Below are 21,761 nucleotides of genomic sequence, written 5' to 3'. Positions count from 1 at the left end.
AAACGGCAGGGAAAAATAGCGATAGTCGGGGCACGGGTTACGGGATGCCAGGGAATAGCTAATTCGCTCATTTGCATGCAATATACATGCCGCGTGCGGAAGGGGTTGCCCGGGGATTTTAGGACGCAGTAGGAGTAGGTTAAAGGGGATTCGGGATCGCAGGAAGGGCTAACGCGGCCGGAAAGTGAGTAGAATGTGGGTTAGGAGCGGGGTAAACGCAGCCGCACTTTACTGGATAGACCTGTATGTCAGAGGGAGCGACAGTCGCTCCCTGTGACAAAGTGAGGGCAAAGACGATCGACTGCCAGTATGGCGCCGATCGCCATACTGGCAGTCGATCGCCTGTGACATAGTGAGGGCAAAGGCGATCGGCGCCATTTTCAAACCAGTCCAGCACCGGCATCGGCACCGAGGGTATGATTGAAGGGATGGCTCCCGGACCCCCCACTAGACCACCAGGTACATGTAAAAGGTTTTTGGGGGGGTCGGGAAGGTGGGAGAAGCAAAGGGGTAATTTGTAAAGGGTCGGGGTGGGGTTTTTTTTATCGGGCCATCGGCGCCATTTTTATCAGTGGTAGCCAAAATGGCACCGATGGCCCGAGATTGGGAGATCGCGCCGGGCCCCCCCCCCCACTGGACCACCAGGTAATTTAACATTGGGGGGGGGGGTTCGGGAAGGTGGGAGAGCAAAGGGGTCATTTGTAAAGGGTCGGGGTGGGGTTTTTTTTATCTGCTCAGGCCTCACTAAAAAATTAACGATGTGAATTGGAATCAGAACCGAATCCAATTCACATCTCTAACGATCCGATCTTTTCTCCCTCCATCCGAACCTGATCGTTAAAACGATTGGGCACACGATTCACATCTCTAATAACTTTATCTTTAATTTCCTTAGAATGCTCTTTGGTGTTCATTTTCTCAGCTTTCCTTTAGCAATGGTACTTAAATTTGGGGATCTTTTATCCAAAAAAGCTGACTCTTTTAATGATTCACAGGTAAAGGCCAATTGTTAGTGCAATATCTTTCATCTGTATAAACTTGAAGCTTCCACAGCTCATGGGTTTGAATACTTATGCAAGCAGCATTTTTCAGTTTAATTTTATTTTACAAAAAATGCAGCGAAATAATGAATTGTGTCTTGGAAAATGTATTTGAGCATACTAGTTTGCAATAAACATATTGTCTGGAGCAATCTGTGTAAGTGTCATTTGTAATCCACACAAATTTGCTGACTTTTAGGGTGTTGAATAATTTGCAAGCCACTGTATAAGAGAACTCGTGAGGCCTGAAATTCCTTGATGGACTAAGTGTTAAAAAAACTTTGCCTTAGACACTAGGAGAAACGTTTTATGGGGTACTGCCCCCTGTTCAAATGTAATTTATACTCTATTGACCTTCTGCTTAATACAAAGTTTATCACATTTTGTACCAAAGGGAAAATCAGCATTCAAGAAGGCTTTTCATTAATTTAAGTTCCTAAAGTTTGTTTTACTAAAGTAACTTGATTTGTTTTACATATATTTATATTTATACTACAGCTCTAATCTTGCGGATAACTCATTGGAGATAAAGGAACAGCATCAGGATGCCAATTCATCTGCCAAACATGAAAAAGATGCAGTTATAAATCCAGAAAGTAGTTTGCCTTCTCTTTGTCTAAAACAAGTATTTCCAAAATATTACAAACAGTTTAACTATTTGAGATTGAAAGAACGGATAGCTGCATTGTTCATAAGATTCCTTGGAATAAAAGGGACAATGAAATTGGGACCCACCAGCTTTCGAACATTTATAAGGTTAGTAACTGAAATTCTTATGACTTCTCTTGCCATTTTGTTAATATGCTTAACTGAAGGGCTCAGTCTAGACTCTTGAAGGATACTCTTTCAAATGTATCTTGGGTCAGTCATCCATAACTATTGTGTTGCTGAAAGTGAGTGGAAGAGAGGTCTGAATATAGGACTTGAGAGCGTGAGGAGTAGATTTCTGCACATGCAGTGACATCATTTACATTCTCCATTTACAACAGGGCTAAATTAGCCATGGAATGTGGATGACATCATTCGATGGTGTCGAATGGACACCTCTCTTAGCTCATAGAGCCTTTGCTCTACTGAGCAAGTGCAGGGAACAAGATCCCTGCGAGCGCTGCCTCATGAGACCCCCCAGTCCTTTTTTTGTCTGAGCAATAGCACCCTTCTCTGTTCTTTCTTGATTCATTTTCTTAACTCTTTTTGGCATTTTCTTACTTTCTTCATCTTTTTGTATTTTCTTGTTGCCTCAGCAGCCCCAAACAGCACTTTTCAGTAATACTTACCAAAAAAAGAGAAGAAATGTCCGGCTCCAAGAAGCTGCCCTCAACTGCTTTAAGGATTGTATATGTAGGAAGATGTCTATCACCGATGGCCATGACATTGATTACCGATGTTTTGGACCCAACTATGATGCACTTAACCTCTACAATTGCAGCCATGTGTCTCCATGGACTCAGAGATCCAGAGCTTGGAAGATGGAGTAATTGCAGAGGTTAGAAAAAGCTGCAGTCGATCCTGGATCGGAGCCTCTTTTAGCTCCCCAGTTGCTGAGTTGAGCAGGAGCTCCTCAAGCAAACCTCCCCACCCCGCAATTTGAAGCAGGCCTTAGGACCCTCCACCTAGTCAGGATCGAGTAAACAATGAAAGCATTCCTCAAGCTTTAGTGAGCCCATCTCATGCACCACAGGGCTCTGTGCTGGGCAAAAAGAAGTGCCATGCATCACAGCCAGCAGCACAATCAGCACCAACGTAGCAGCACCAAGTCCAGTCCCAGCACTGGTGGCACCATTGATGCGTAGAGCCTTGGTGTTGTCGATGCATCGCTGTCAACATATTGAGTCCCGGACATGCATCAGGCTGCAACATCATTCACACATCACATCCCGGTGCCTTCAACATATTGAACTTTGTCACCGCTGATGCGTCCCCCTTGGCTCTGTCAACGCATTGTCTCACTCCTCACTGCTCCATCTAGAATTAGTCTGTCTACCCTGCCTCCACATGTGCATGATGCACTAGGGCCTCTACACCCAATGAGACCAGTTAATTCAACTGTTGACAGTCCTGGTGAATGTCTCACAAGAAATGGCAAGAAGATTGATGGTGGCTGGGCCTATTCATCTTTTAGAGAGGGAACCCCCCCTTGGTCTGTGTCTGCAATGTCATGTTTGTAACAGACAAATATCAAAGGGCACCGAAACTATTTAAGAAAGATCCTTACAATACTAATTGAAACCTCAAAGCAAATCCCTCATAATAGCTATAACTTCTTATATTGAAATCCTAAATCCTCATAAAAAGAGTGAAAAAATTTGAACTATTAACAAAAAAAAAAAAATTTTATGGAAGGAGAGGAACGTTTCATATGCATAATCATAAATCCCCACCAGGGGGAATATGAATGTCAATTATAATCATAAACATCCCTCCTCCGATCAATGTGTACAATCCATGTGCAAACAGTGCTACAATCAAAAAACTTTTTTTAAATGATTTTTTGTCTATTACTCTAAAACATTTTACGTTGTCAAGAACGGTGAAAAAAATCACTCCAGATATTCAAAATGCTGTCAAATGAACGCTCCTCGCAGCCTTGTAAACTAATCCCAACAAAGGGTATAAATCTTGAAAAGCCGCTGATGGCGCGACCTAGATAGGCTTAACCGGCAGTCTCTTATGGCTTAAAAATAAGCTCATACAACACCCCGACTTATCTGGTGGTTTGGCGGGTCACCGACGTAGCCACGTTTCAGGTCCACACTGAGACCTTTCATCAGGGAGTTGATCCTCTTACGATGTCTCGTCGGTTAGTGTTGAGCCATTGCCTGCTAGGTTCATGGCGTGGGTCTTGCGACTCTATCCAAGGCTGACCAACTGAACTATAACTTCTTATATTGAACTCTATCCAAGGCTGACCAACTGAACTATAACTTCTTATATTGAACTCTATCCAAGGCTGACCACCTTGGTCAGCCTTGGATAGAGTCGCAAGACCCACGCCATGAACCTAGCAGGCAATGGCTCAACACTGACCGACGAGACATCGTAAGAGGATCAACTCCCTGATGAAAGGTCTCAGTGTGGACCTGAAACATGGCTACGTCGGTGACCCGCCAAACCACCAGATAAGTCAGGGTGTTGTATGAGCTTATTTTTAAGCCATAAGAGACTGCCGGTTAAGCCTATCTAGGTCGCGCCATCAGCGGCTTTTCAAGATTTATACCCTTTGTTGGGATTAGTTTACAAGGCTGCGAGGAGCGTTCATTTGACAGCATTTTGAATATCTGGAGTGATTTTTTCACCGTTCTTGACAACGTAAAATGTTTTAGAGTAATAGACAAAAAATCATTTAAAAAAAAGTTTTTTGATTGTAGCAGTGTTTGCACATGGATTGTACACATTGGTCGGAGGAGGGATGTTTATGATTATAATTGACATTCATATTACCCCTGGTGGGGATTTATGATTATGCATATGAAACGTTCCTCTCCTTCCATAAAAATTTTTTTTTTGTTAATAGTTCAAATTTTTTCACTCTTTTTATGAGGATTTAGGATTTCAATATAAGAAGTTATAGTTTTCATGTTTGTAACAGATGCATCCATTAAGAGATGGGGAGCATACATGGGTCTCTTCCAAACATAGGGAACCTGATCGTTGGCAGGACTATGTTTTAAAATCAACCTGTTTGAGCTTTGAGCAATCAGATATACCTTGAGAGCTATTTCACACCTTCTTAGGGGTTAGAGAAATCTCATCCAAACTGACAAGCTAAGAGCCATGTTTTGCATCACCAAGGAGGTGCAGGATCATGGAACCTATGTCAGGAGTCCATAAGGATTTGGAAGTGGGTTTCTGAACCCCAAGCTGTCCTACAGGCAACCTACCTTCTAGAGATTTCCAGCATGTTGCCAGATCACCTCTGCAGGGTATTTTGTCCTCATGACTAGTCCTTACATCAATCAGTAGCAGACAGACCATTTAATCTTTGGGGATATCCATTGATCGACCTATTCATGTCAGAGGAAAACAGAAAAGTGGAATGATTTTGTTCCATTCCTCTGAGCAATCTCAGCTTCGCTCCAGATGCTTTACTGCTCAGCTGGAAGCAGTTCTCATATATTCTTTTCCACCACTTCCATTAATAGCCAGGATAGTGCAGAAAGTGTTCAAAGACTGGGCTCGCTTGAAACTTATTGCTCCAGTATGGCTTAGACAAATATAGTTCTTGTATCTCACTTCTCCCCCCCCCCCCCCCCCCCCCCGATCCCTCTAGGAGTCTATCTGACTTTATTGATTCAAGAAGAGGGCCATCTGTATCATCCAAACCTCCTCTCTCTCAAACTGACAGCATAGATTTTGAGCTCTCCCTCATTGCTTCCCTATCCCTGCCCAATGAAGTTGAAGATGTATTGGTATCTACCAGGAAGGCCTCAAACAGCCAAGTTTACAACTATAGATGGAAACACTTTTCATCCTAGTGCCAGTTGAACTCTCTGAGTCCATTTGCTTGCCAACCACAGAAGTTGCTTTAGTACTTATTCTCTCTCTTTCCTCATTGGGTCTTAGTACCTGTTCAGTCAAAGTGCATCTCAGTGCCAAACAGCCTACCATACTCAAGTTGAGGGAAGACAGATGTCCACTCATCCTTTAGTGTCAAAATTTATGAAAGTTTTATGGCATATAAAACTTTGGTAGCCAAAACCACCAGTGACTTGAAATCTTAATGTGGTGCTGGTGCAGCTTATGAAGCCATCCTTTGAATGTTGGAGTTAACTTATTTGAAGTTTCTTACATGGAAAGTGTTATTCCTTGTTACGATCACATCTGCTAGCAGGGTTAGTGAGCTTTAGGTATGGGTACATTGCTCTGCTCATAAGCAATTCTTCCACAATAGGGTTGTGCTCTGCACCCACCTCAAGTTTCTGCCAAATGTAGTGTCAACTTTTCATATAAATCAAGCCATTATGTTACCTACATTCTTTCCAAGACTATAGCCACACTAAGGAGAAGAAGCCTTCCATTCATAGGACTATAATAGTGCTTTAGCTTAATACTGAAAGAGAACTCAGGCACACTGTCAGGCCTTGCAACTATTCATCTCTAACAGTGCTAACGTTTGGGCATAGCAGTTGCCAAATGCAGTCTGTCCAACTGGCTAGCAGACTGTATCACACAATGTTATGTTCTCACTGGTCTCCAGATTACAGACTCCATTAAAGCTCATCAAATGAGAGCCATTGCTACATCATTGGCTCAGTTACGAGCTATATCTATTGCAAAGCTGCAACTTGGTCATTAGTTTACACCTTCAAGTCCCATTATTGTCTGGACAGTCTATCAAGAAGTGACAGTAAATTTGGACAAGCAGTTTTGTGCAGCAGTTCATTGTCTACAATGGGGGTCCAGGTTACTTTATCTGGTAAGCCCTCCGCTGCAACCCTCAGCTTGGGATTCCATACTTGTCAATGCTAATTCATCCCTGCTTGTCAATGGAGAAAAGAAGTTAGCTTACTGTAACCAGCATTCTCCATAGTCATCAGAATGAATTAGCAATACTTAATACCCACCCACTTCCCTGGAGAGTAGACTACATAGCTAAAGCTTAGCTCTGAAATCGCCAGAGCTAAGAGACAAGGGTTCATTCGGCGGCATCAAATGATGTCACCCATGGGTCATGGCTAATTCTTCCTGCTGTTTATGGGGAACACCATTTACAGTAAACAAACTTGCTTTTTTAGCCATGGTAATACATTACCATGAACTAATTAAATACAAAATATTATATCTGACATCAGTGCCAGCAGTGGTGCATTGCATTCCTGTAACTGATAAGTAATTATATTCTGTACCTTACATTTTTTTAAAATACTCCTGAATCTTGGAAATAAATCTTCCAGTTTGACATTAATCAAGGAAAATGCAATGAAATTGAAAAGAACCTGTTTCACGGGGCAGAAAACCATACATATTTCTCACATTAACTTTATTTTTTTCAATTTGAACAGAACTCTGTATATGATGTCAACTTGGAAATAATTGCTTTTATCATTCTTTATTCAATTTGCTGCATTTGTGAAACCATTGGAAGAATGCTTTCTCCCCCGCCCCCCACTCTGCTACAAGAAAAATCAGCAGACTTCAGGTGCTTTCTAGTAAGCGTGAGGAGGTGGATGCTAAACTTTAGAAACAAAAAAACTCAGTAGTGTTAATGTTGAACAAGCAGCACACTGGCTGTGTATGCTGACTGATTTATTTTTTTACAATATAACTTATTTTCATTAAATGTTTTGCAGAACTGTGGAGTCTTGATACCATGAATTATTCTCAAGTCTAGTTATATTTTCTGAAAGTAAATTGAAATGAAATGAAATGAAATGTCTGTTTCCCATATTTTCTTAACTATTAGCCTGCCAACTGTGGTCCATTTTCATACTGCACCAAAAAAAGAACCTACAGAGCAACATCACCTTGCAGTGTCTGTTAAAAACAGTATGTAATATGTAGTATAAAGCCTATGCACTGAAATTTATCATGCACAAAATTGTACATGTAAAAAAACGGCTTACCACAAAAGCTAAACCGGTCCCCCAATATGTTAGAAAGTACATGCTAAAATTAACATGAATTCACATTTAAATGAAGGTATATATATTAGGCCTTTACAGATGCAGGTGAAATAGCATGGTATGCTGTCCTCCATATGCTATTATCACACATACTAAGGCCTAAAATGTAACATCTCCCTTGAAGCAGATGTTAGCATTAGCATGCATGCTAAATACTGAATTTCCCCATGCTAACCAGCCCAAAATGAACAGGCCAGTTAATGAATAATTTCTTCTATCTACTAATAAAAATCTGAAAAATCCCTTGCCCTAACCAAGGTCAGACTGCCCCAAGCAAATCTCTCCTGCATTCTGTACTTTCAAGTAAACTCCCCTGAACTATTCAGTAGCTCCATCAAGTCCAACCCTCCACCCCTCTGTAATGTATCCTTAACCTTTTGAGGGATCTGATTATTGGGGGAAGGGGCACCAGGCTGATCTTGATGGTTTGGTTAGCATGAAGAATTTTAACATACACCATTTGCACGCTAAACCTTTTATGTTAACACGGACAATTTATTTATTTATTTGGGTTTTTGGGGTTTTTTTGCAAACTCACTATAGTAGCTTCATTTTGAAGAAGTCGTGGAAAAAAATGTGCATCCTAAAGTGAGGGTTTAGCATACAACTTAAACTTTTAAAAACATGCATGCTAAAATTTTTACCCAAAGGTTTAGTGCATAGTCAGTCCTCTGAGTGTCATCTTTGAAGCTATTCTTGTAAGCACAAGACTTTGGTATTGCCGAACCTACAGCTGTGCTGACTGCACAAAAAGGTAAACAAAAGTCTGTATAATTTAGTCATTGGTTATTGTATAGTTCATTTAGTGCAGGCGTAAATCTACGCGCGCCAGCGGACTGCTGGCGTGCCGTAATCCGACCCGGGGGCTGGTCCGGAGGCCTCGACCACGCCCCCGAAACGCCGCGTCCTGCCCCCAAAACGCTGCGTCATTCGGCCCCGCCCCCCCGACATGCCCCCTTAAAAAAACCCCGGGACTTACGCGCGACCCGGAGCTCTGCGCGCGCCGGCAGCCTATGCAAAATAGGCGCGCCTGTGCGCGAGGGCCCTGCTCGCGTAAATCCAGGGGGATTTACGCGAGCAGGGCATTTAAAATCCGCCCGCATGTGTAGTTTGTGAAAGCATTCTTTCATTGTGTTCTTGACAAATTTTTTGAGGTTCAGCCTATTGTCGATAGTAACGCCAAGATCTCTTACGTGTGTGGGGGTGATCATTAGCGGTGTGATTAGGTTGTTGTTAGCCTGAAAGTTGTCATCCAGAGTGATCAGCATAAGTTCCGTTTTTGACGTATTGAGTACTAAGTTAAGGCTAGTGAGGAGGGAGTTTATGGACTGTAGACAATTGTTCCAGAAGTTAATGGTGTTTGAGATGGAGTCGGTGATTGGCAGCAAAATCTGGACATCATCGGCGTATATGAAGTGTGTGACCTTTAGACTTGAGAGCAGATGACATAGGGGGAGAAGATAGATGTTAAAAAGGGTAGGGGAGAGGGAGGATCCTTGAGGGACTCCGAGAGTGGACTTGACCGGGTGAGAATCCTTGTTGCTTATTCTGACCTTGTATGTCCTATTGTTAAGGAATGATCTGAACCATTCAAGGGCTGATCCTGAGATGCCTATGTCTGAGAGCTGGTTGATTAGGATAGTGTGTTTTACGGTGTCAAATGCTGCAGATATGTCGAAGTGCCAGGAGGTAGGGGGTCTTTTTCTCCAGCCCAGTGAGGATGCTATCTGTCAGTGAGATTAAGAGGGATTCCATACTGAGGGATTTGCGGAATCCGAATTGGGCTGTTGTGAGAATCTTGTGGTCTTGTAGGTACTCCGACAACTGTTTGTTAACTATTTTCTCCATAAGTTTGGCGACAAATGGTAGGTTAGCGATGGGGCGAAAATTGGCCGGGTCTGCAGGGTTCAGGTTGGGTTTCTTGAGGAGAGGTTTGAGGGTGGCTAGTTTCAGCATGTCTGGTACTAATCCTTGGGTTAGCGAGCGATTGATGATCTCTGCTAACGGCTTCGCAATGATGTTTGGGATGGTGAGTAGTAATTTCGATGGAATGGAATCTATCGGATGAGTGGAAGGTTTCATCTTTTTGAGAATCGATTCAATTTTGAGTGCGGAAGTGGGTTCGAATGATTCTAGGTTTGCTTTCTGGCTGAAGGGGGGAGCTTTCTGGCTGAAGGGGGGAGTGTAGAGAGAAGGAGGTTCTATATTATATATTGCCAGAGGAGCTATTAGATTGAGGATTTTGTTTTCGAAAAATTGTGCGAGCTCTGTGCATCTGGATTGTGCTTGATCATCAGGGATAACTGGTGAGGTGGGTTTTGTGAGCTCTGAGACAAATGAGAACAGTGCTTTGGCATCGAAGGAGAAATTGTGAATTTTGTGGGCATAAAAATCTCTCTTTGTGCGAAGGATGTTGTTTCTGTAACTATGCATGAGGGTTTTGTACTCAGTTAGTGTAACGTTAGATGGCCTCTTTCGCCATGCGTGTTCTTTTTTTCTCAATATCCAGAATTTCTCAATATCCAGAATTCTCAATATTCAGAATTGCTCCCGTATATTCAATTAAGACTCCCGATTTCCCCTTCTTGGAGACTCATTGATATGCTCCAAAACACCCCAGCATAAGTCTGCAAATGAATGGTTGTGCTTCAAACAATGTGTGATTAAAGGAGCATTTTCTTTTTTAGTAGTAAGACAGTTCTGTGCTCTGTAAGGCGGGTCTAGACCTTCCTTTTAGTTCTGCCTATACAGACTTTGGGCAAGTGCATACAATGAAATAAATTATAAATGTGGATTGGCAATCTGTGTATAATGTCAACGTGACTATGCGACCAGATTGAAGGCCACACTGGCTTGTACCTGTGATGGTAATTGAGCAGAATGAGCAGTTTCCACATGCTTGATGATTCTTAGGAGAATCCTTACATATTTGTTCTTTTGAGGGAAGATATGCATGCACAAGGTAATCTCTAATATTTTTGCCTCTTGTGTTTCCAAAAACACTGTATGTAATTGTAAAACTTCCCAATGTTTAAAAATAATGTGAATGATTTTGGAAACAATATAGGAATATTTCAGCATGCACACTGTCTTTTTATTTGACTCCTTGACTTGGTCACAGAGTAGCCACTGACATTTTTTGCATTGTTTGCTCTTTTATATGGCTTTTTAATTACTGAGAGTGAATAACCTCTCTCCAAGAGGCAGGCGCTCAACTCTCCTACCTGATTGATAAAATCTTCTTTACTGGAACAAATCCGTCTTATTCATAGAAACTGTCCTACTGCTAAATGACACCTAAGACTGTAAGGGTGAAAGCTTGAAAAGGTTAATAAGGAATTTCTCTATATAGGCTTCCGGTGTAACAATGTTCCCAAATGAGTGTTTGTTGTAAAGATCATAATATCTAAAAAGAAATTATTTTGATTATCATAAGTGACTGAATTGTAAATTTGCATCAAGTGTTTTCAGCCACTCAGTAAATGATAGTAGATGGGCTATGATGAAGACCCCGACGATGGCGACTGCCCTAATGGAGGTTTTTTCACAACTTGGGCTGCCCACGTTGATGCTGACAGATAAGGGGAACCCCATTTGTATCTAATGTAATGAAACAACGCTTCAACTTGCTCAGGGTAAAAACTCTGCATACCTCAGTATATCACCGCAGACCGATGACCTTGTCAAACACTTCACTCAGATGCTCAAACAAATGATGAAGTTTGTGGATGAAGACAGCAAGAACTGGGACGCATTGTTACCCTACATGTTGTTTGCAATCCGCAAAGTGCCTCAAAACTTGATGGGGTTTTCCCTTTTTGAGTAACTAAATGGGAAGAGACCGAGAGGAATCTTGGACATAGCTAGCAAGATCTGGGAAGATGAAGGGAATCCTGGGCAGAACCTCGTTGACTATGTTCTCTGAGTACAGGATTGCCTAAAAAAAGGCTAGTGAGGTGGCCCGCCTATGCCTAGAGAAGGCTCGGGCTACCCAAGCCCAAGGTTACAATCATCCTATGATCCAAAGAATATTCCTGCTGGGGAACCGCATCCTTATCCTCCTCCTGTTTTTGGAAAGCAAGTTGTTAACCCGTGGTCAAGGACCCTATGAAGTTTTGGAAAAACCAGGGCCCATGGATTACAAAATAGCCCAGCCAGATAAACAAAAGAAAACTCAAATTTACCACGTAAACCTTCTGAAAAAGTGGGTTGCACAGGGGTGTGCGGAGTGGTGCAAGAAGCAGAGTTTTTGGTCCAGAGGTTGGATGTGAAATAGACCAAACCCAGATTCCTTTCAGAGAGCAGCTGTCCATCACACAAGCAGCTGACTTTAAGCAGCTGATGGAGCAAAATGAGATCTTCTCAGACCTACCAGGTCGTAACCACCTGCTGCAGTATGATATTATGCCTCCTGGAGTTGTGGTATGGCAATGACCCTATCAGATTCCTGAGGCCAGGTAAGGTGTATTTGAGACTGAAGTGAAGGAGATGCTCCGGCTCAGGGTTATAGAGGAGTCTAACAGTGATTGGTTCTCACCTATAGTATTGGTGCCGAAGCCATATGGAGCATAAGGTTCTGCACTGACTTTAAAAAGAACAAGGTTTCGCAACTCGACGTGTACCTGATACCTCATGTGGTTGAATTGATTGAGCAACTGGAATCAGCCCAGTTCATTTCTACCCTGGACCTTACAAAAGGCTACCTCTAACATAGCGGCAAAGGAAAAGACTGTGTTCTCAACACCAGATGGACTTTTCCAGTTTAATGTCCTCCCATCTGGACTCCATGGTGCCCCCACAACATTTCAACACTTGTTTGACCACCTGCTCTGCCCACATCAAGTGTACACAGCTGACTGCTTGGATGACATTGGTGTACAGCCCAGATTGAAGACACATCGAAGTCAACTCTAGGCCATGCTAACCAGTCTGAGGAAAGCAGGACTGTCAGCCAACCCTAAGAAGTGCTTGTTGAGAGGGCAAGAAGTCCAGTATTTTGGCTACACCCTGGGGAAGGGCAAGTTCCATCCTCAGACCAGGAAGATCCAGGCAATCACCAGGGTGCCAGTCCCACAAACAAAAGCAAAAGTGGGCTACTATAGAAGGTTTATCCTCAATTATTTGGAGTAGGTGGAGCCTCTCACAAGGCAGCTATTGAAGAAAGTTCCAGAGACTATCCAGTGGTTAGCTGAAACAGAGAAGCCTTCTGGGCTCTGAAAGAGGCATTATCCTCTGTACCAGTTCTGATGTCCAGACTTCACCGAACCTTTCACGGTGTAGAGCAATGCAGCAGAAGTCAGCTTGGGAGTAGTCTTAGTCCAAGAGAAAGATGGTCAAGAACATCCTGTGACTTATATTAGCTGGAAGCTGATGCCTCAGTAGAGGCATTACTCTACATTCGAGAAGGATTCCTTGGTAGTCAAGTGGGTCTTAGAGGTCTTGTGCTACTATATACTGGGACAGCAGTTCACATTTATAATGGACTACCAGTCCTCCTATGGATAAATAGAGACAAGGAGTCCAGTGCAAGGATGATGAGACGGTTCCTGGCCCTATAGCCCTTCAACTATAAAATATGACATAGAGCAGGAAAAGAAAATGCCAGTGCAGATTTCTTGTCCAGAGAGGTATCTCTAGTATAGGTAGGTGCTCACCTGAATAAGGGTGAGCTGAGACTGAGGGTATGTAAGGGTGGATACCAAAAACTCCCTCAACTCACATTAAGGGACTGGCCACAGCCATCTACCCCTGCCCTCCTTGAGTCTTGCAAGGAATTCTGGGTGAAGGGAGGCTCCCCTCACCATACTATAAGGAATCAGGGCCAGAAGATTTATACAGGCCCCGGGGAGCAGGCAGGAAGCCACTCTGAGAAAATCTGCTGTGTGTGATGCCTGTGCTACCTGAATTTTAAGGTGAGCTGCATCATTTTTGTTTTGCTTTGCACTTCGTTTTTCCACTGTAAATAATTGCAAAACAGGGAACATTCATAGTCTGCCTTCATATTCCTTTTGACTGTTTCCCAAGCCTCTATCACCCAAGTTACCACATTTCAAACAAACTTTCCTTTTGAACTTCTAAATATAAAATCAGGAGAAGAAAAAGAAAAACCTAACAGCAGAACATCCCTTTCCCTTCTAAAATTCCTCCCAATAAACTAAGCAGTAATGATCCAGCAAACAAAAAAGCAATTTAAACAATTACCCCTTTGTAAGAAATAAGAAAAAGCAGTGACAAAAAATCTTTTTCAAAATAAGGTCACTTAAATCAAGCCAGAAAAATTACCTATTTGTAACTGAGTTCCCTTCCCTTTTTTTCACTATTTTGCATATCCTCATCTTCACTCCCAATCACTGATCCTTCTTAGTATCCCTTGCACCATAGAAGCTAGCTCCCATTTACAGGCCTTCTTTGTTTTGGCACTTTCTGTGAAACAAATCACCAGCTGATGCTTAGGGCACTTTCTCTCTTTCCCTCTTTCATTCTCTGTGAAAAAATACACCTTAACAGGCTCATATGTAATGATCTAATTCTTATTAAAAACAAAAACAAACAAACAAAAAAAATATATATATAAAACAACTTACTGCAATTGTAAAGGGAACTTGTGTGCTTGGACACCAAATTCCTTTTCATACATCAATCATGGAAAACATGCATGCATGGTAAATTAGCCCTTTATTTTAATGTCTGTTGACCACCAGCCTTCAGTATGGATTACTATATGGCCAAGCTGGTTTGTCACATTAGCTAAACTTTGAAACTGGTATACCTGGAGGATTAATCTGGAGTAGGTTCACATATCTTCAATTGAAGAATGATGACCAGTCAGCAATCTATTTTTGTGTGGAGATAAAAGAACAAAAGTGAAACTGTACTAGATAGGAAGAAATTGAGAAAACATTTTCATTGGCTGCTATGATTGTTTGTTCAGGCTTTCATTTGAACTTTAAATGGTTAGAGTTTAGACATTCATGTCACTCAACTCACCGTTAAAGAAGGAGTTGTGGACTTTTCCATTCCAGCAGTTATGCTGTTTGTTTGATCTGTGTGATAACACCTGGGTGCCCATAACCATTTTAACTAAGTAGCATGTGGGAGCTAGGATATTCATTCCAGCCTTATCTTCATCCACACTCAAGAAAGCAGTATTGCTGTGTCTCCTTTCATGTGTCATTGCTGCCAAATGACCATATTAACCTTTTGTCCTGAAGCTAAAAAACTTTCATTTCCAGCTTAAACATTCAGTCTGATTCCAATAAGTGATTCTGGTCAGTTCTTATTCTTGAGTCCTACTCCTTTCTCCTGCTAGGAAATGAAATGTAAAATCTCTCTCTTGCAGGAAAATTGAATTCATTTTCCCATCAGGATATCTCCTGACATCCCAAGAAATGTAAGCACAGGGGTTATTTTTTTTCTCCTGTATACTGCCTATCCCTATTTATATTACATAGCTAAACATATCTTTCTACATTCTTGCTTTACCTATCTCCCTCCCCAGGCCAAAGGAAAAAAATAATGTAATCCTTTTCCAAAAAAGGTAGGTTGTTGTGGTGTATAACCACCAAGTTCATATTATCAGAGAGAATTCTGATGTCATGAATGCTGTAAATGGTTATTATGGTTATTGGACTCTACAAAGGAAAACATTAGCTTTCTATTATGTTTTATGAAATTAACTATGCTTTTCCAAAATACTATTAATGACTTATTATTTGATAGTAGATATTCCAAATAAAAGTGAAGAGATTTATTGTAAAAGTATTACAGTCCTTTCTGAAGGAAAAGAAAGCTTATGAGATCACTATAGTAACATAGTGAATGTTGGCAGATAAAACCAAAATGGTCCATCTAGTCTGCCCAGTAAGGTGTTTTTTTTTAGGGGGGGGGGGGGGGTTCCCTTTAGGATAGTAGCACTACTTTTCCATGCAGACTACTCCCAAGCAGAAATGTAAGCTTTAGGTATAATAGTAAAGTTACCCCATTTGTTCATTTCGTTGTGAGTGTGTGTCCCCTAATTTTCAGGACATGTCAGGAGGAACATGAGAACTCGTGGTTTATTTTTCAGATCCATGCATGTGTTTCAGGTGCACACATCCTGGAAAAGGAGGATCCTTTAGTTCAGAGTTGAGCTCCTAGTATTTTTAATTGGGAAGATTTAGAAGGTGAAATTTGAATAATCCATTTTGTGTAGTGATACCAGGCTTAATCATGTGAAAGTAGACAGGGAGAGTGTTCCCTCTAAGTTGCACAGCAGTCTGGCCCTGCAAGGAAGATCCTCTCAACACATGAATTGGGATTTGAGTCACTGCATTGGGGTTGGTATATGAAAGCCGCCATTCCAATTTTCAGTCAAACAATTTAACCATGCAGATGCTTTGAAAATACTCTGTTTCCATATTAATTGTGCTTCTCTCACATGCAGTATGATTTTTTTTCTATGTGGTTTTAATACCTTCATTTTTCTAATGTTTTGCCATTATTTGCAGGAATAGTCTTGCTTTGGCGTATATCATCATTTGACTGTACACCTATACTGCTAAGACAGCAATATGGTTCCATTGCCGATTGTCATAATGTTCAAAGCACTGGAGTATAATAAATACCCCGCCTTGCTAGCACCAGTGCTTTAGCACTTTCTGCCCTTTGTACTTTTAGCAAAGGCCTCAGTATGTCAACCCTAATAAGTTTCTTGTGTATGCAGATGGCATAGCTGTAAGCTACCAGTTTCTAAACATAGAAACTGTTTTCTTAGAAATAAAGGAGGTAATTGTAAAAGACGTTCTCACAGGACAAGCAGGATGGTAGTCCTCACATATGGGTGACATCACAGGATGGAGCCCAATCACGGAACACTTTTGTCAAAGTTTCTAGAACTTTGGCTGGCACCTATTGGGCATGCCCAGCATGGCACTAACCCTGCAGCCAGCAGGGGTCCCCCTTCAGTCTTCTTTTTTCCACGCAGCAGTAGCCACGTGGTTAAGGAGCTCCGCAGAGATTCCTGACAGGAATTTTCCTCACGGAATTACTGAAAACTTTCTTACCCCACAGGGGTCCCTCCTTCAACTTTTTCAAGCCGCGGTACTCCAATAAGTTTTTTACCCGTTTTTGATCGATTCCCATCGAGTTTGGCCCTCGTGGCCTACTGGCCATCTACCGTACCGCGGCTACAATTTTCCAAGGCCATGGCGTTGGGGTTCCGTCGGTGCCCGGACTGTAACCGTACCATGTCCATAACAGACCCCCATAAGGTCTGTGTAATGTGTCTCGGATGTGAGCACGATGTCTTGACCTGCACCAAATGTGCCCTAATGACACCAAAAGATCGCAAGGCCAGAATGGAGAAGATGGAACTTCTCTTCCGTGCTCAAACCCCGACGCCGTCTATTACATCGACGTCGTCAGAACCGGCACCGTCCACTTCGCGCCAGTATTGACCACTGGCCGGTGACCCTCCTGCATCAACGACTTCTCGGCCTTCAACTCCCTCTACTCCCCCTCAGGACCGAGGGGATTGTAGAGAGCGACATTGCCATCGACATCGGAAGTCTCAGACCATCGAGGGAGCAAAATCATCAACCTCGCCATCGTCCAAACTGCCGAAGAAACCCTGTCCACAAAAGGCACCGACCTTTTCTGCGACCAGGTCACCGAGGCAACCCTCACTCGGATGGGTATCGGGAGCCATGACTCCGCCTTTAACGGTGATCCCTCCGGCTATGCCTCTGCCTCCTTCTCCCCTTCCGGAGCCGGGGCTGATTGCTCCAGGTCTCCATGAAGAACTCGACCGGATGGTTCAGGGGGCCATCAACAAGGCGATGCATCAACTACAAGTTCCTCCGGCACCGACACCGGTGCCGATTGCGGAACCGACCACCGACCCGATTCCGGCAGCGTTGGCCCCGCTGCTCTCGAGGATGGAAGCGCTTATTGCTGCTTTTCCACCAATGGATCCCGGGTCACCGATGGCTCCGGTGCCCTCTCTTACTTTGTCATCGGGAGGAGAAACACTGTTCCGCATCCCTCCATCGGGAGTCTTACCAATGCCTTAGCCATCGATACCGATCCATCCATCCATCGATGCCTGCACCAGTGCCTTCGATGCCTTTATCGGTGCCTCCAGTTCCTCCTTCGATTCCTTCAGAACCTAGACCTAGGCCTTCAGGAATTCCACTACTCCGTCCCCCTCTGGTTCCTAGAGGGGCAGGTGCTGATCCCGATGATACCTGGACTGATGATTCTTCACCAGACATTGATGACTTGCCTTCACCACCTTCTCCTACTGAAAGCAGGAAGCGTTCTCCTCCAGAGGACCTTTCCTTCATAAATTTTGTGAAGGAGATGTCTAAATTGGTTCCCTTCCAATTACAGACCGAACAAGATGACAGGCATCAAATGATGGAGCTGTTGCAATTCCTGGATGCTCCCACAGAAATAACCTCCATCCCTATTCACCAGGTTCTTCTGAATCTCCTCAAAAAGAACTGGGAACACCCTGGCTCTGTTGCTCCAGTCAACAGGAAGGCTGACACCATTTATTTAGTACAGTCGGCCCCAGGTTTTCAAAAACCTCAGTTGGATCACCAATCAGTGGTTGTAGAATCGACCCAAAAGAGGGCAAGGAGATTGAAACCCCACTCTTCCATTCCCCCAGGCAAGGAGCAGAAATTTCTAGATGCCATTGGTCGCCGTGTCTTCCAGGGTTCAATGCTCATCTCCCGAATTGCCTCTTATCAGCTCTATATGACCCAATACAACAGGGTCTTATTTAAACAGATACAAGAACTGACAGACTCCCTGCCTCAACAGTTCCAAGATCAACTTCAAACCCTAGTGAACAAGGGCTTTGAGGCAGGCAAGCATGAAATAATATCATCTTACGACATCTTTGACACTGCTACCAGGGTATCTGCAGCTGCTATTTCGGCAAGAAGATGGGCCTGCCTCAAGTCTTCGGACCTTCGCCCTGAAATGCAGGACAGATTATCCGACCTGCCCAGTGTAGGAGACAATCTGTTTGGCGAGCAGATTCAACGAACGGTGGCAGAACTCAAGGACCATCATGAGACCCTGAGACAGCTCTCGCTGATGCCTTCTGAGTATTCCTCAAAACAGCCTCTCCAGAAGGACACTAAGAAGTCATTCTTCCGTCCGAAGAAATCCTACCCACCACCGTCTAGGACTTGTTCTACGAGACCTTTCCAAAAAACCCAGTCTCGTCAACTACAAAAACAAAAGCCTGAAGCAGCTTCTGGTTTTTGACTCCTGTATAGGGAGCAGCAGCCAGCTTCCACTGCCACAGATACCAGTGGGAGGTCGATTGTGCCATTTCAACAACAGGTGGCACTCAATTACCTCAGACCAGTGGGTCCTTGCGATAATCGCTCAAGGTTATCATCTGAACTTTCTCTCCATTCCACCGGACTCCCCACCTCTACCGATGTGGAGAACATCCGACCACTCCAACCTCCTGGAACAGGAGGTCTCCCTCCTCCTCCAGGCCAAAGTTATAGAACCAGTACCATACTCTCAGCACAGCCTAGGGTTCTATTCCCGGTACTTTATAATCCCCAAAAAATCGGGAGGCGTTCGTCCAATTCTGGACTTTCGTGCCCTCAACAAGTACCTCCATCAAGAAAATTTCAAAATGGTAACCTTGAGTTCTCTTCTTCCTCTTCTGCAATGAGGAGACTGGCTCTGCTCTCTAGTCCTCCAGGACGCATACACACACATTGCGATAACTCCATCTCATCGCAGATACCTGAGATTTCTGGTAGCCCCCAAGCACTATCAGTACCGAGTGCTTCCATTTGGCCTCGCATCTGCACCATGAGTCTTCACAAAATGCCTCGTAGTAGTTGCAGCCTTCCTCAGGACTCAAGGTGTTCACGTCATCCCCTGTCTAGACGATTGGTTAATCAGGGCTCCCACTCAGCAAACTGCTCTGTCTTCCCTACATCTTACCTTACACACTCTGATTTCGCTAGGATTTCTCGTCAACTACGACAAATCCTACTTAGTCCCATCTCAAACTTTATCATTCATAGGGGCAGACTTGGACACCTTGCAAGCAAAAGCTTTTCTGCCTCAACAGCGAGCTTTCACGTCTCTCTCGCACACCAGCTACAGTCACAGCACCACACATAGAAACATAGAAATGACGGCAGAAGAAGACCAATCGGTCCATCCAGTCTGCCCAGCAAGCTTCACACTTCTTTTTTCTCATACTTATCTGTTTCTCTTGGCTCTTAGTAACCTTAGGTTCTATTTCCCTTTCACCCCCACTATTAATGTAGAGAGCAGTGATGGAGCTGCTTCCAAGTGAAATATTAAGTTTGATTAGTTGGGTTAGCGGCAGCATAGCTCTCTGCCGTTGAAGCAGAGAGCAATGCTGGATATTCGTGAAGTATTAGTTTTTCTTCTCCCCTGCCGTTGAAGCAGGGAGCTATGCTGGATATGCATTGAAAGTGAAGTATGCCTTGAAAGTCACATTAACCATCATCAAATATTGAAAATCCTAATAATTGGTAATTGAATAAGCCTAATAATTGGTAATACCTATAGCCCATGAACCCATCCCTGTTTTATTTTTTTGTTTGTTTTTTTTCTTTTTTTAATTGGGAGATGGCAGCCCTCCATCCTTCCGCTCCGTGAAGGTGGAACACCAACCACTGGCCACTGGCATCCTGCTCCGTGAATGCCTCTGTGGCTACTGCTGCTCCGTGCAGTGTTTTGCTGCCTGCTCTTTATACGCGTCCTCTAGACCTGATGGATCCACAGTGTTTATCCCACGCCCCTTTGAAGTCCTTCACAGTTTTGGACTTCACTTCCTCCGGAAGGGCATTCCAGGCATCCACCACTCTCTTCGTGAAGAAATACTTCCTGACATTGGTTCTTAGTCTTCCTCCTTGGAACCTCAGCTCGTGACCTCTGGTTCTGCTGATTTTTTTCTGACGGAAAAAGTTTGTCGTTGTCTTTGGATCGTTAAAGTTTTTCAAGTATCTGAAAGTCTGAATCATATCACCCCTGCTCCTCCTTTCCTCCAGGGAGTACATATTTAGATTCTTCAATCTCTCCTCGTATGACATCCGATGAAGACCCTCCACCTTTCTGGTCGCCCTTCTCTGTACCGCTTCAATCTTGTCTCTGTCTCTTTGTAGATATGGTCTCCAGAACTGAACACGATTGCACACCACTTCCTCATCCTGCTTTGACACATGGCGTCCTCAGTTTAGGTTTCCCCAATGGCCCGCTTGGCCATGAAAGTCATGCAGTGGACTCTAAGGTCACAATGGACTTAATCCATTCAGCCCCTGTCGACCATTGTCCACGTCACCGACTCACTTCGTCAGTCTCTAGCTTGGTGGAAAAATCAGATCAATCTCCGCCAAGGCTTGCCCTTCCAGGCTCCAGACCCTCAAATCAGTCTCACCACCGATGCTTCCAACTTCAGTTGGGGAGCCCATGTGGCCGGACTGCAGTCACAAGGATCTTGGTTTCCAGAGGAAGCCAAATACCAAATCAATTTCCTGGAGCTACGAGCAATCAGATATGCTCTCAGAGTATTTCAAGATCGCCTGTCCAATCAGGTCATCCTGATTCAGATGGACAACCAAGTGGCCATGTGGTACATCAACAAACATAGAAACATAGAAATGACGGCAGAAGAAGACCAAATGGCCCATCCAGTCTGCCCAGCAAGCTTTGCACATTTTTTTCTCATACTTATCTGTTACTCTTGGCTCTTAGTAACCTTTTGGTTCTATTTCCCTTCCATCCCCTCCATTAATGCAGAGAGCAGTGTTGGAACTGCATCTATGTGAAATATTTAGCTTAATTAGTTAGGGGTAGTAACCGCCGCAATAAGCAAGCTAAACCCATGCTTATTTGTTTTCCCAGACTATGTAATTCAGTTCTTTTTGGTTGTTGTCTGTATATAGATCCCCTTTTCTTCATTCCCCCTGCCGTTGAAGCAGAGAGTTATGCTGGACATGCATTGAAAGTGAAGCATCAGACTTTCTCCCCTGCCGTTGAAGCAGAGAGCCATGTTGGTTATGTGTGAACCATCAGTCTTTCTCCCCTGCCGTTAAAGCAGAGAGCT

The 21,761-nt window shown here is 43.4% G+C and overlaps 1 protein-coding gene across 4 annotated transcripts in view; it reads left to right on the top strand.

Annotated features, from left to right (window-relative positions):
* TTLL11 (tubulin tyrosine ligase like 11) overlaps positions 1–21,761 on the top strand; it is a 505,614-nt gene that overhangs the window by 420,984 nt on the left and 62,869 nt on the right. For 2 of the 4 annotated variants that reach the window (XM_029612607.1, XM_029612608.1), the window contains one exon: positions 1,539–1,796. In XM_029612607.1, the coding sequence (XP_029468467.1) occupies positions 1,539–1,796 (258 nt within the window). Of the gene's footprint in view, positions 1–1,538; positions 1,797–21,761 lie in introns of those variants that run through there. The other 2 variants (XM_029612609.1, XM_029612610.1) reach the window with 2 other exon arrangements.

The sequence above is a fragment of the Rhinatrema bivittatum genome, chromosome 8 (assembly GCF_901001135.1).
Source record: "Rhinatrema bivittatum chromosome 8, aRhiBiv1.1, whole genome shotgun sequence".
Classification (NCBI taxonomy): Eukaryota; Metazoa; Chordata; class Amphibia; order Gymnophiona; family Rhinatrematidae; genus Rhinatrema; species Rhinatrema bivittatum.
The sequence above is the reverse complement of the archived record's forward strand: the minus strand, read 5'-3'. Positions and strand labels throughout refer to the sequence as shown.